This window comes from Psittacula echo (genome assembly GCF_963264785.1).
Source record: "Psittacula echo genome assembly, chromosome: 3".
NCBI classification, from domain to species: Eukaryota; Metazoa; Chordata; class Aves; order Psittaciformes; family Psittacidae; genus Psittacula; species Psittacula echo.
Genome location: NC_137736.1, coordinates 39,143,228 through 39,156,485, shown reverse-complemented (window position 1 = coordinate 39,156,485; position 13,258 = coordinate 39,143,228). Strand labels below are relative to the sequence as shown.

The 13,258-nt window shown below is 39.5% G+C and overlaps 1 protein-coding gene across 1 annotated transcript in view; it reads right to left on the bottom strand.

Moving 5' to 3' along the window:
* CFAP47 (cilia and flagella associated protein 47) overlaps nt 1-11,124 on the bottom strand; it is a gene marked incomplete at both ends in the record, with an annotated part of 327,280 nt that extends 316,156 nt beyond the window's left edge. The window contains 3 exons of the mRNA XM_080613518.1: nt 1,565-1,680; nt 2,825-2,976; nt 10,963-11,124. Of these exons, the coding sequence (XP_080469644.1) occupies nt 1,565-1,680; nt 2,825-2,976; nt 10,963-11,124 (430 nt within the window). The remainder of the gene's footprint in view (nt 1-1,564; nt 1,681-2,824; nt 2,977-10,962) is intronic.
* Between the last annotated feature and the right edge of the window lie 2,134 nt (nt 11,125-13,258).

Below are 13,258 nucleotides of genomic sequence, written 5' to 3'. Positions count from 1 at the left end.
CAAACAAAAGTGGCTATATAATAAAGCAGCTATAAGTAACAGTTTGTAAGTTACAGGCTGGTTTATACAGAGCTCCAGACAGCTACTATAGCCAGAAAGTTAAATGCATAATGCAGTCAACAATAATTTTCATTATTTGGGACACATCACAATTTATTGCAAAAGAAAACAGTGAATATTTCTAGGTTATAATTTTTTTAATGTGAAAAAATATATTTAACCAGCAGCACTAATTAACTGATATATCATAGACAGCAAGAAATTGCTTCAAATGTTGTAAGAAAAATTGACTGTTTGACCTCAGACAATCCCTTATATGAGAAGCAAAAACAAAGGACTCATTTTGTGCAAGCGATAAGACGTGAAATGCAAGGCTTGAGTCACAGGCTGGCATACAGCATTTCCTGCTGATACAGTTTACATGCTGCCTGTTAGTGTGACCCGCTGTGTTATGATTTACGAAGCCCTCAATACTTTCTTCATTAACCATCACTTTCATTCTAATTTTCCATGTCCAATCCTGCAGAACTCGATCACGCAACCTGCATGTATCATGCAACAGAGTTTATAGCTAGAAATAGCTTGTACACAACATGAGAAATTTCACATCATGGATATTAGTTATAGATGCATATGCAGTGTAGGTTATCTCATTTTCTTTATTTAATCATGATTTCTCAAAGTGAGAAGTTACTATGTATAAGAGTAATCAAATTCTGTTCTGTTTTTGGGGTGGGGGTTGTTTGGGATTTTTTTAATATTGCAACCCATCTCTGTGTTTCTACAATCATGTGTTTTCTTTTGATACAGTATTTCTGTGGAAATCTATGAAGCAAATGCTCACACAACCTTGGCCTACTGCAAATAAAATGTCTTGTGTTTTAATAAACAGCTGTACAAGTGAGGAACAAAAAATAACCACACAGTTGCCACCCTGCTTCTGGAGAAAGGTCTCTGCAGCTTTGTCCAGTGAAAAGGCAGTTACTTGGATCATATAAGCATTCTTATGCACCATTCTCTGTGTGTCTTATATTCCTTGGAGGGGTTCCTTACAAAAGTTGAAGGACGTACATGTTTTGAAAACTCTATGACTTCAAAAGCTATGGCAGCAAGATAAAAAGACTTCTTGTTATCTTCTGGTAATAAAAACAGCTCAATTCCCGTCCTAGAGGACTTCAGCTCTGAAAGTACAAGGAGCTTGTAGTTGTTTATTTAATAGACAGTTTTTGGTATCATAGAATCACAAGACAAAAAAGCAAGGGCAGACGTGATTTGCTACTGTTTATGTTGTGCATAGTAATCCAATATGAAACTGTTGTTTTTTCATCTTTCAGATAGGACTCAAAAAATAGAGAACTCCTAAAATTTGGCAAAGTTCTAAATTAATTTTTCTTCCCTAAGCAGAAGCAGTACTGCCTATAGAAACAATGCCATTTCTAACACCTTTAGCTACAACACTCATAACCTCCATAACCCACTTGGCCACTGAAGTGTCTACTTGCATAAAATTACATTTTCCAAAGAAAAAAATATTTGTATAATGTAATACATACTAAATATTTACCTGAAGACGATCCATGGTTAGCAATACTAATCTCTTTACTAATTACTTTGCTGTTTGCAATCACTGTACCAAAATTAATCTCTGACTCAATTTCCAGGCAACTGCACGGAATCAACCTGCAGAGAAAAACCATGGTTATATGTTCCCAAAACTTGAAAATATCTTTGCATTTTTTAAGAAATTTGGTTAACTACTCCAGCAGAAGACAGTTCTACTTTTCTCCTAATTCTCCTACCAATGTTTATGCAACTCACCTCAGCAGTATGGTATACACAGGGAAGATGTAAGAGAGATCTAGCTATCTATCAAGCTGTTTAATGGCAAACTACTGTAGCTTTAAAACATTACAGCTTTAAACAATTGGTCAAAATGGAACGTATACATTTCTATTTAATTTTAAATAACTATAGTACTAAGAACTTCAAGTAAAAGTAGTTAGTTACACCACAAAAGAAGACTGAAGTTTACATTCACTGTATTTTATTACCAGCTGCCTGAACTAAAAGCAGAGAGAAAACATGCATGCCAGTTCCAATTTAGTCATCTTGTTTTATAGATACTTTATGTGGCTTCAACAAAATTTATTGCAACAGACAGAAGTGGATAATGACACAAGTTATTTCTATTATTGATTTAAGAGCCCTAGCCAGCATGACAACAAAACTGTATTGGGTACTTCTCAGCCATAACAAAAAGATCGTGCTTGTTTCAGGAAACTTGTATTTTAAAGGCCCCAATTTCTCACAGACTCACACTTCTGATCTCACACAAACTGTGTCTGAAATTGGAATTTTACATCAGCACAAGTCTATCTCATCTCCTCTTAACCACAAATAGGAACATGCAGGAACAACTATACCATGATCTGTGTTACATACGGTACTAGAGACTAAATGGAGAAGGAAGATACATCTCCTTGGCCAAGCTAGATAGACCCTGCCCGTATAACATGTTGCCGGGGGGGAGCGGGGAGAGATTTGTAAATGTTATCTCATTATCATAACCAAATTAGGATGAAGCAAAACCAAAATCCATATTCTTTCCAGAATCTTAAAGGACATTGCCCCAATTAACTATTTACTTTCGTGCTGCTTCAAAAAAAAAAAAAAGAAAACCTTACTTTTGTAAGAAAATTTACTATTTCTTTTCAGTACAACTGACACATTAATTACATAGCCATAGGTGACTTGTATTAGCAAGCTTTCCACAAGATTAAACTGCTAATAATAACAGCAGCATATGAACTTCAGAACATCATACCCAAGCAGGGGGATATCAACTATCTCATCTTCTATTAAAAGAAGTAGTCTATCTTGAAGATCTTCTTTACTCTTAGGATAATATTCCACAAAAGCTGTAACTCGAAGTCCAGGTGCAACAGGTTTTTCTGGATTTTCCACAATCAATTTAAACTGCAATTAAAAAATAAAGAAAAAAAAAAAGTGAAAAAATTTCTAGTTTTAAAAACATACACATGTGGCATGTGGTTCATTGATTTTTAAATTCAAAACCAACTTTAAAATATGTAGGAAAATATGTAGAATTTTATAAACTTTCTTTTCCTATTCAATGAAGTTCAGACCTTTTACAGTAGGACAGAAAGAGTAAATACTGACCCATCAAATTACACAGAAGAGTTAATTTAGAAAAACATAATTTCAAGTCTTTCCAAGAGAGCTTTAGCTTTTCCTACTGTTGCAATAAACCTTCAGCAACACACAAGTAAGTCAGCTATTACTGTATGGTGAATCTTTTCAGTACCTCAGAAAGTAACAAGGATTAAGTCTCAGTTCAAAGCAGCAACCAAAGGAGACTGCATCAGAGGTTTCTCTCGGTCTGACTGACATACAGCAAATGTCAAGAGGAAGTCCCTCAGATTGTTGAAAAGTCTGCTTGAAGGGCCCATGGCACTTCCAATTTTGGGGATCAAATGAAAGAAAAAAATCCCAGAAGCAGCTGTCAGAAAGCAGGTTTTCCCTCTCTCAAAAATTCTGTATTCATTGTTGTCTGTAAGCATCTGCTTATATCCAAAAGCCCTCACACATTTTTTCCTTGAACAAAATATACAAGTAATCTACTAGTACATTGTGGAAAATACAGCAGTTACCATGTTCCTAGGAAAGCCTCGTAGCAAAATCTATAGCTTCTGGGGTGTTTCAGTCTCCTTACAATTCACATCACTCTATGCACAAAAGGCTTCTGCTCTATATGTCCAGTTTTATTCATGTTATTTCTGAAAAAGGGTCATCCCAGTATTCTTTAATTTTTCTGTTCTAATTTATGTTTAACATATGCAAACATATCATTTACTACTTGTTGATTTTATTGTCCAAGCATCCCCTTCTATTCCTTTAATATTTTCCTAGCAGTATAAACACTCAACTGGAGGAAATTTGTTACGTAACATGCATCATGATTATGGGCTCGATTTTGAAAGAGTAACCATGCTTTAATTTTGAACTGTGTAAAATTATTTTTGAAAGTTAATTAAACAGCCAAGCATATTCATTTTACACAAGGGAAAATTAATATGTTGTCCTACAGACTTTTAATGAACCTTATGGAAAACTGCTTTGTGAGCTATATTTCTTGAAAGGCATTTCTTGGTCACGCACCATGACAGCTCAAGGAAAGTTATTTTTCAGTTCTTGCACTCTATGAATGTAATACCTCTGAAAATTTATAGATGAGTCATACACTTCAGAGCCATGTAATCACAGATGGCAGCGTAAGGTTTGTGAATGAGAAAGGTCAATATAACAGACCTCTCTGGAACTAAGCATGTGAAGTGGAACCTTGTCCTCTTAACAGTCAGATTAGTCGTCTCACTCACAATAGCATTAAAATACTCTGCAAAGGCATGAGATACATATAGAGGTAAAAACTCTTTAAGCTATTATTAACTTTTTCTCTAAAATTGACTCTGCCTTTCCACTTCTGGAGCACATGAAAAATTGATAGGGCTGATGAAATCTAGCAAACCAGAATAAGCACAGTCTTACCAAATCAACCACACTCAACACTTTCTGGTTCATTCCAACAGTCTTCAGTTACAGTGTAATAAAAATCAAGCTCCACATCACACAAAGTTTAGTGGGGGTATAAAATGCAGTTTTGGCCACTCTTGCCATCCAAAAGAAAGGCTGACTACTCAAAACAGCAAAATTTTCCAAGTTACTACAAGTGTCTGACAATCGTTTTGAGGACTACCCTGGCATATACATATTTATAGTCCAAGCTGTTGTGAACACAAAGCAACCTCAGTTTCTGTTCAACACCCAATGCAAATTTAACCCTTTGATCCTAATTTTGACATAATTAATAGATAATAAACTAGCTAAAAGAAAGACCAAAGTAAAACTACCAACCACAGCTGGGTTTTGCTGGACCCACACAGGATACAAGTCAAGGGCTAAACTGGTTGGAATTGTAAAGATGCATTTGCCTTTAAAAAGTCTGCCTATGCAATGACTTCTCCAGAACTAATTAGATGATAGTAACAGTGATCATACTATCTTGAGAAAAGATTGTAAACTCCTCTTTTCTGAGAAAGCTCTCTGCAAGCAAGCATAAAAAATGAAGTGCACCACTCAAAAAACTTAGAATACAGAAATGAGGTAACAGAGCTATCAATCAATCCTATGGAAATCCAAGCAAAAACAATTTCAAACACTGTGCCCTTCGGCTGATCTGGAACACTTCTCAGATTTGGTGTTCACAGTGTGGCAAACTGAACAATTTCTACATAACACGGCATGAAGTAACAAGGAACTCATGGGCTTTTTGAGGGATAGAACTTCTGGAGACTGCAAAGCCAGCCAGTAAAGTTAAGCAGCATTTTGTACCAACAAGGGACTTTATGTAGTAAAACTTACAAGCAAGTACTTCTACTGAAACTCTGGATTTAACAAACAAAGGAGCTCTCCAAATCACCCACAACCTCTGGAAAATATAGGGAAAGTCGGAGTTCATTTCATTCTGACTTACAGGCTTCAAATGAGCAGCCTATACAGAACATTTTTCAAGTATCATAGAATTGAGACCTACACATTGTCACAAGAAAATTATAAACCAGGACTGACTCCCTCCTTCAGAACTGTCACACAAAAAGCAATTCAGACAACTCTGAGAATTGCCTTTTATTCTTTCTATTTATCCAGTTATTCAACTATTTTAGATTACTCTCCAATTCACTGGCAAATTTCAGACAGTTTCATAAGCTGCTCAGACATCCATGAGCCATTTGCCATGTGCATCACTGAATGCATTTACACCTGCCAAAGCAGTCTCTTACATAGGACTGATAATAAAAATTCACTAAGACAAAGAAGTTATATACTAAGACAAAGAAGTTTTAAGAAAAAGTTAGCATAAAATTGTAAGGTCAGTAAGTTAATTAAGTAACTTTGCTACTGCTTGTCTAGGCCTAAGCCAACAGGAACTGCTTGTGTGTTAAAGACGTATACGGGTTAGAACTGCTTCGGTGGTTTGGAAAACTGCCATGAAAGCACTTGCGCATACTCCAAGAGAGAAAGTGAAAAGTTCAACCTAGGGGAAGACTTTGAGCCTTCGTCCTCACAGCCACTGTCGACCACCACCAGAGGACAGTACGCATGCTCAAGGAGAAGTAGCAGAGTTCCAAGAAGGACCCCTCCTCTTCTCAGAAATCTTACGAATATGTGTATCTACTAACATGAATTTGTGATAAGCCGGGCAGTGAGCACACGTGTTAGCAGGAGCAATCCCCCACGCGCCCATAAGTAAACAAATATCTGAACAAATGCTGAATAAACAAATATCTACTTAGTAATTATATTGACTACTGACTTTCATTATGGTGCTTGACTCGGCATCAGATTTGGCGACCCAGATGGGACACTCTGCTCGGCTGCAGGATCCACTGAATGCAGGGACTTCCTTGGGCACCCCTGCGATTTCCCAGAGGGACTCCTCGCTTCATTCGGCTCACTACAGTAGCAGACAAGGACCATCACTGCACCAGCTTTGAGGTATTTGTTAAACACTTTGGCTTGGTTGATCAGTCTTAGTAAAGGGTTCCCATAAGTTGTGGGAGACGTCCCATGCAGGGCTCCATATCACAGGTGAAATTGCTGATGCTGATACTTGGATAAGGTTTGCCTATGGAAACTGAGGTTTATGTAATAGTTATTGTGAGCATTGTGATTTTAATAATTATTGTGCTTTGTATAACTAGGAGGTTATGTGTTGTCCGCCTTGTCTGGTTCAAAACAGTGTGAAATCTCTATAGTTTGACGAGGGACTTGGTTAGGAAAGTGTAAAGTTACTGATTTTACATGGGAGGAGAAGTTGCAGGTGATAAGGAGACTCAAAAATATTTTGAAAGTGTATAAGGCTTTCCAGTGGTTGTGAATGACTATCCTTGTTTAGGACAAGGATATAGGCATTGTTTTTTACGTTTAGCTGCTATTTGTAATAATTGTGGGATATATTTGTCATCAGAGCCATTGTCCTTATACCAAAACGTTGATCAGATTTGTGAAGGGTGTGGGGCACCTTCCAGTTTGTTAGGCGTGATTACCCCCGCCTATATTATGCCTTGGGGTGTGGTAGACTTTCTTGAAGGCAGGAAAAATAATTCCTCAAAGATAAAAAGGTGAAAATTTAAGATGGGAGGATCACAGAATAGTGAAGTTTTGAAGCAAAATCCTCTTGGTTGTATTCTAGCTCTTTGGAAAAAGACAGGAGTACTGCCCAGTGCAAATATGAACAAAAAGACCTTGATTGAATATTGTAAAGAGTGGTGGCCCCTCTATAAATTAGAGGACGAAGAAAAGTGGCCGGTTAATCAAACTTTAAATTGCAATACTTCGTTACAATTAATGTTATTCTTGAGATGAGAAGGAAAATGGGATGAAATTATGTATGCAGATATGTTTTTCACTGTATAGAACCATCCTGAATGGCAAAAAGAATGTGGAATTAATGTTTGCCCCATAGGATCCTCTGGTATTATCACTGGAAAAGATCAAAAGAAAGTAGAAGGGAAATTAAAGCAATGTTGTTCTGCCTGTAGTATTGGACAGCATTGTCTTAAAGCTACAAAGACCAAAAACGACAAACAGGATCCTATGCCAGAACCACAGCAGTTAAGGGCTCTCATTTTGAAAAATCCACAGGCAGAAGCAGGGAACTCTCATACAGATAGTAGCGGGGAAAGTGAAGGGGAAGTGGAAGCCTCTGGATGAGATACTCCTATAACAGCACTAACTAGGAATAAAACTCTCAAAGGACTTCGAATTGTAGCACCCCTTAGGCAAGTTATGAGACCTGAAGGGGATACAGTTAAAGTTCCTTTCAGCACTGGAGATTTAGACAACTGGAAAGAAGTGGCTAAAAGGTATCAGGAAGATCCCGATAAAAGGGCTAAGAGGTTTGAATTAATTGTTAGAAATTAGGATCCTGACTGGTCTGATGTTGATTTAACGCTCGGAGAAATGACTGAAACTGGAAAACAGTTGATATTGAAAACTGCTAGAACTCCTGTCCAAGCTCAGATTACCAGAGAAGCCTTACAGGGAAATGTGGATCAGCATGTACCATTGACTAATCCTAATTGGGACCCTAATACTGCAGGAAGTTATCAGATGTTGAGTCATTGAGTCAACCTAGGATTGGCTTAAAATAGGACTAGAAAATGCTATCCCCAAAGCAGTAAATTGCTCAGCATTTTATGCAGTAAAATAAGGGCAAAGTGAAACCCCAACTGATTTTTTTAGACAGTCTCCGGAGTGCAGTGAGGAAATACATGACTTTGGACCCGTCCTCAGATTTTGGAACACAGCAGTTGGTTTCATTATTTCTAGGGCATTCAGGCCCAGATATTAGAAAGAACCTACAGAAGTTGAAAGAGCCAGAAATAAGAGACTTGTCAAAGTTGTTAGAAGGGGCTTGGAGGGTGTATAGGAATAGAGATGGAGAAGAGAAGAGAAAGTTGACTAGAGTCATAGTGACCGCAACAGTGGCTGCTTTAGAGCAAAGTAGAAATGGGAGACCATTACCAGGACATGGCAGAGGTAGACCTATGAGAGTTAAAAGCTTAGATCATAAAGTTCACTCTTTTAATCCAGGTGACTGGATATATATTAAGAATTGTTCAGGTGACCCTCTTCAGGAGAAGTGGGACAGACCATACCAAGTGCTGCAAACAACATTCATAGCTGTCAGCATCAGAGAACAACCTTCCTGGATCTATTATTCCAGAATAAAGAAGACACCCACAGAATGGAGAGTGGAAGCTAGAGGACCTTTACAATTAAAATTCCAGAGAGATATGAGACAATGAATTTATGGCTGCTAACGTTCATGTATACAGGCTGTAACATTGGTTATAATAAAAAATTAATTTTGCAATTAGTTCAAGAATACAGAATGTATCCTCCATTACTGCCTGCCTACCAATGCCAACTGAGGCAGGAAATCCAATTCCATGGGGAATTTTACCCACCAATTTGACTAAAATTTGGGAAAATATGTGGCAAGGATATAGTGAAAGCAAGTTATGATGGGTAGATACAGAAGGAAATTACTTTCTGAATTATAAAAAAGTCAATGGTTCAGTTACCGAGTGTAATGTAACTAAACCTCCCACTTCTTGGGCCAAGGAAATAACATACCAGCCCTCTGGAGACCAATGTACAAACATTTCATGGGGCTGTCAGATACCATGGGTTTGGAAAGATGTTCAGAAAGAATCCTGGGAAGTTATGTCCTCAACTGGGTAGTATATAGAATTTACAGGAATTGAAGGTAGTCCTAAAGATCCATTGCGAGTGGAGGTGAGCTACAGCAATATTGAGGAAATGAGAAAAAAAGAACACAGCTAATAAGCCACAATGGAACTGCACTAGAGTATATAATTGCAGCTCTACAGAACCAGAGATACAACGATTAGTGCCTGTTGCCCAAGCATTGAGATTAAGATGTATTTGTAGGAATTACTTTACACAGTTAAACAACACTTGGTCATATTTAACTAATAACAATACATGGCTCTCAATTAACTGCCTTCAGGATACTATGAAAACAATCAGCCATGTTGTTTGGGTAGGCAGTGATGGAATTTGGGCCACTCATTTACAAGTAATAGATAAAACAAAACAATGGACCTTGGGATTATTAACAAACACTACGTCCATTATGGAGAAAATCCCCCTTGCAACCATCTCTATGGGGACAAAGAAAGAGAGAAAGTCAGGAAAATGAGCAATCCCCTGGCAGAGGTACAAAAGTATTATGGACTATAGACCAGAATTATGGACATATAGTATTATGGACTATTTTCACTCCAGGATACTCAACATTAAAAAATAAATTTATTTTACATAACCTTACTCAACAGGTAGAAAGCTTAGTGAACTCCATCCAGAAGGGTTTGCAGGACTTAAACAGGCAATTACAGACAACTTCCAAAATGATATTGCAAAATAGACTGGCATTAGACCTACTCCTTTTAAAAGAACATGGGATATGTGGCTTTCTAAGAATAAAAAATAAAACATGTTGTATATACATTTCAAATATCACTCAAGATTTAAATAAGCAAATTGATCAAATTAAGAAAATAGCATGAGACAGTAAAGCTTTAAAAAAGAATATGTAAACTACTTGGTTCAACAAAATTCTACAGGTATTTGGGTTAGGGCTGCTTCGGTGGTTTGGAAAACTGCCATACTCCAAGAGAAAAGGTGAAAAGTTCAACCTAGGGGAAAACTTTGAGCCTTCATCCTCACAACCACTGTCTACCACCACCAGAGGACAGTACGCATGCTCAAGGAGAAGTAGCAGAGTTCCAAGAAGGACCCTTCCTCTACTCAGAAATCTTACGAATATGTGTATCTACTAACATGAATTTGTGATAAGCCGGGCAGTGAGCACGCGTGTTAGCAGGAGCAATCCCCCACGCGCCCAGTGGGGAAATAAACAAATACGTACTTAATAGTTATATTGACTACTGAGTTTCTTTGCGGTGCTTTTCTCAGCCTCAGGACCTACCAAGGTATGCAGCCCTTTCTGCAAAACTTCGGTAATAAAAGCTAGGCATTGAGATGTGTTTTTCCCCTGACAATGTTCTGCACTTCAAGGAGGGCACTCATTTGGCAAGTGCAAGGCGAGTGGGGTACCAGTTCCTCAGCCAGGACAAGCCCTGGAGGGAGGGACAGAGACCCTCGGGACCTGGGGCGGAGTGTCTGCATTACCGTTACTGATGCACGCCGGAGTGGTGCGAGGCGCTGCACAAACAAGCATAGAGCCAACAACTGACTCGTAAAGCCTGGCAAACCTCGGCGACGTTAGATCCGCCCGGGCAGGAGCCGCGGGCGCAGACACTCCCCTCCGCTTCCCTCCCGGCCACCCCTCACCTGGGGCCGGCGCGGCGGCAGCAGCTGGAGACGACAGCTCTCCAGCCGCTGGTTCTGGACGCTGAGCGCGGCGCGGTAGCAGTTTCCCGGCAGCGCGTCTCTGAAGCACAGCTCGGCAGGGTCGATGCGCACCCCGGCCACGTCCCGCCACCCACCCGCCATGGCCGCCGTCGCCGTCTCACCGGGAGGCCTGCGCGGCCTGGAAACGATCGCTTAGCAACGGACGCAGGACGCTGATTGGAAGCAAAAGAGCGGCGCTTCCATACCCACCAATCGGAAGAGGAGAAACGGGGCGGGGACGCGGCTAGGGGCTCGGCCCGGGGCAGGGCGAGCAGCGGCCCTGGCGGCGTTTGGGTGTGGTTCCACGCAGGTGGGGTTTGGCAGGAGCTGGAAGGAAATAAAAACCCCAGACCCGCTGTTTTGGAAGTGCACTAAAATGGTCACGTTCTCTTTGACTGTATTTATTGAGTAAAAGACACCTCCCACTAGACCAGGTTACTCAAAGCCCCATGCAGCATGGCCTTGAACAGTGCCAAAGCAGCTTGGATAAGGTTTTGAGCAACCTGGTCTAGTGGGAGGCATCCCTGCCCATGGCAAGGGGTTGGAACTTGGTGATCTTAAGGTCCTTTCCAACCCAGACCATTCTATGGCTCTATGAAAGAGATACCTGAGCCTGTGCCTCCTGCCACTTGTCCAGCATGGTCCCTCTGTTTCACCTGAGGAGTTTTCCTGCTGTGAATCCCCATCCAGCAACAGCCCAGGACAATGAAGGGCAATACAAGCATGGACACTGTTCCTGCCCTGGCTTTCTTAAAGATGAATTAGGCTGAAATAAAAATGCCTTGATTTATCTTCTGGGCATGCATGTTAATAACAGACATGGTCTACACAGAGCCAAAGCAGGGCACTAACACACTTGTTAGCTCAGTGTCTGCAGTGCCAGTGACTACACTAATAATTCATTACATGCATTTACTGAGTGGTGAAAGATGTGTTCCTCTGCTGTATCCCTACACTGTAATTGAAGTGGTAAAATGAAATTGACAAGAATCCAGCACTTAGGCAGACTCAGAGGATAATGGGCTGTGTTGTGCTTTACCTCAAAATAGCAGAAGCAAGGAGAGGGAACAGTATGCACGCATAACCTCAACCATCAGTTTAGATTAGCCCAAAATATTTTGCTTTGGATTACTTTATCCCTTGAAAGTGTGTAAGGACTCAAACTATTTATATTTTAAAAGTCAAATATGAGCAGTGCAAACACGGATGGCACAGATCAGGAGAACTACAAAGTACATAAAGGGTGAAAAGCCTGATTTTAATGGATAAGGAAACCTAAAGTGAGCAAGGGGAGAGGAGAGCCTTTGTTTCTATTACTGTGGGAGGACACTAAGAGGTCTTTCTGTCCCTCTTAAAAATTCAAGTAATAGCTACCAAGAGTAAGTAGAATCCAGGCATCTGAAAGGAGTTCTTCAGGAAGACTGCTTGAATCTCTTTTACGGCAATATGATTGTACTTAACTGGCACAAAGACAAAAAAAAATAAAATGATTAAGTTATCAAAGAATTAAACTCCTCTGCTTTTTCACTTTAGAGAATGGAGAACACACCTACATAGTTTCTCTGATCCTTTACTGAAATCTTGAGGAAATTCAAGGGACACAATATCACACCTAATAAATATCTGATCTAAAGAAAGAGAAACCTTCAAAGACTTTATACATGATGGTGCCGAAAAGTCACAAGCTCATTAGTTCATCTTATGTTGTGTTATTTCTCAGTTTTCACATGAACATGGAAATGTTCTGTCCTTCTGATCACACAAACCTAATACAAACACATAATAGTTTTAGAAACAAAACTTGCTTATGGTTTTTCATTTCAGTTCAGACCTTGCTGGAGTAGAAGAGGATCTCCAGAAGGTCCCTGCCCTCACTACTCCATCTGACCTTCCTGGTGTCCTACATTCTCACCTGCTTCCCAATCTGGTCACTAGCCTTCATTCTGCTAACTGAGATCCATGTAGGGCTATATAATAAACCTGACCTGTGAAACAATCCTGATGTCATTGGAGGAGAGTGGTCTTTAGGCAAGATAAAGTCTTGGATTCAATTTATAGCTCTATTTCATGAACAGTTGAAGCAGCACTGTCGATAGGGTGGTAACTTTGGGAAGGGGGGCTGGAGCAAGCAGCAGAGACAGAAATCTTTAAAAAACAATTCTTTCATAAAAGAATTGGCAGCAAAGAGCACTGCCTTATTTTCACCTGACTTGATATAGATATGTTCATACAAAAT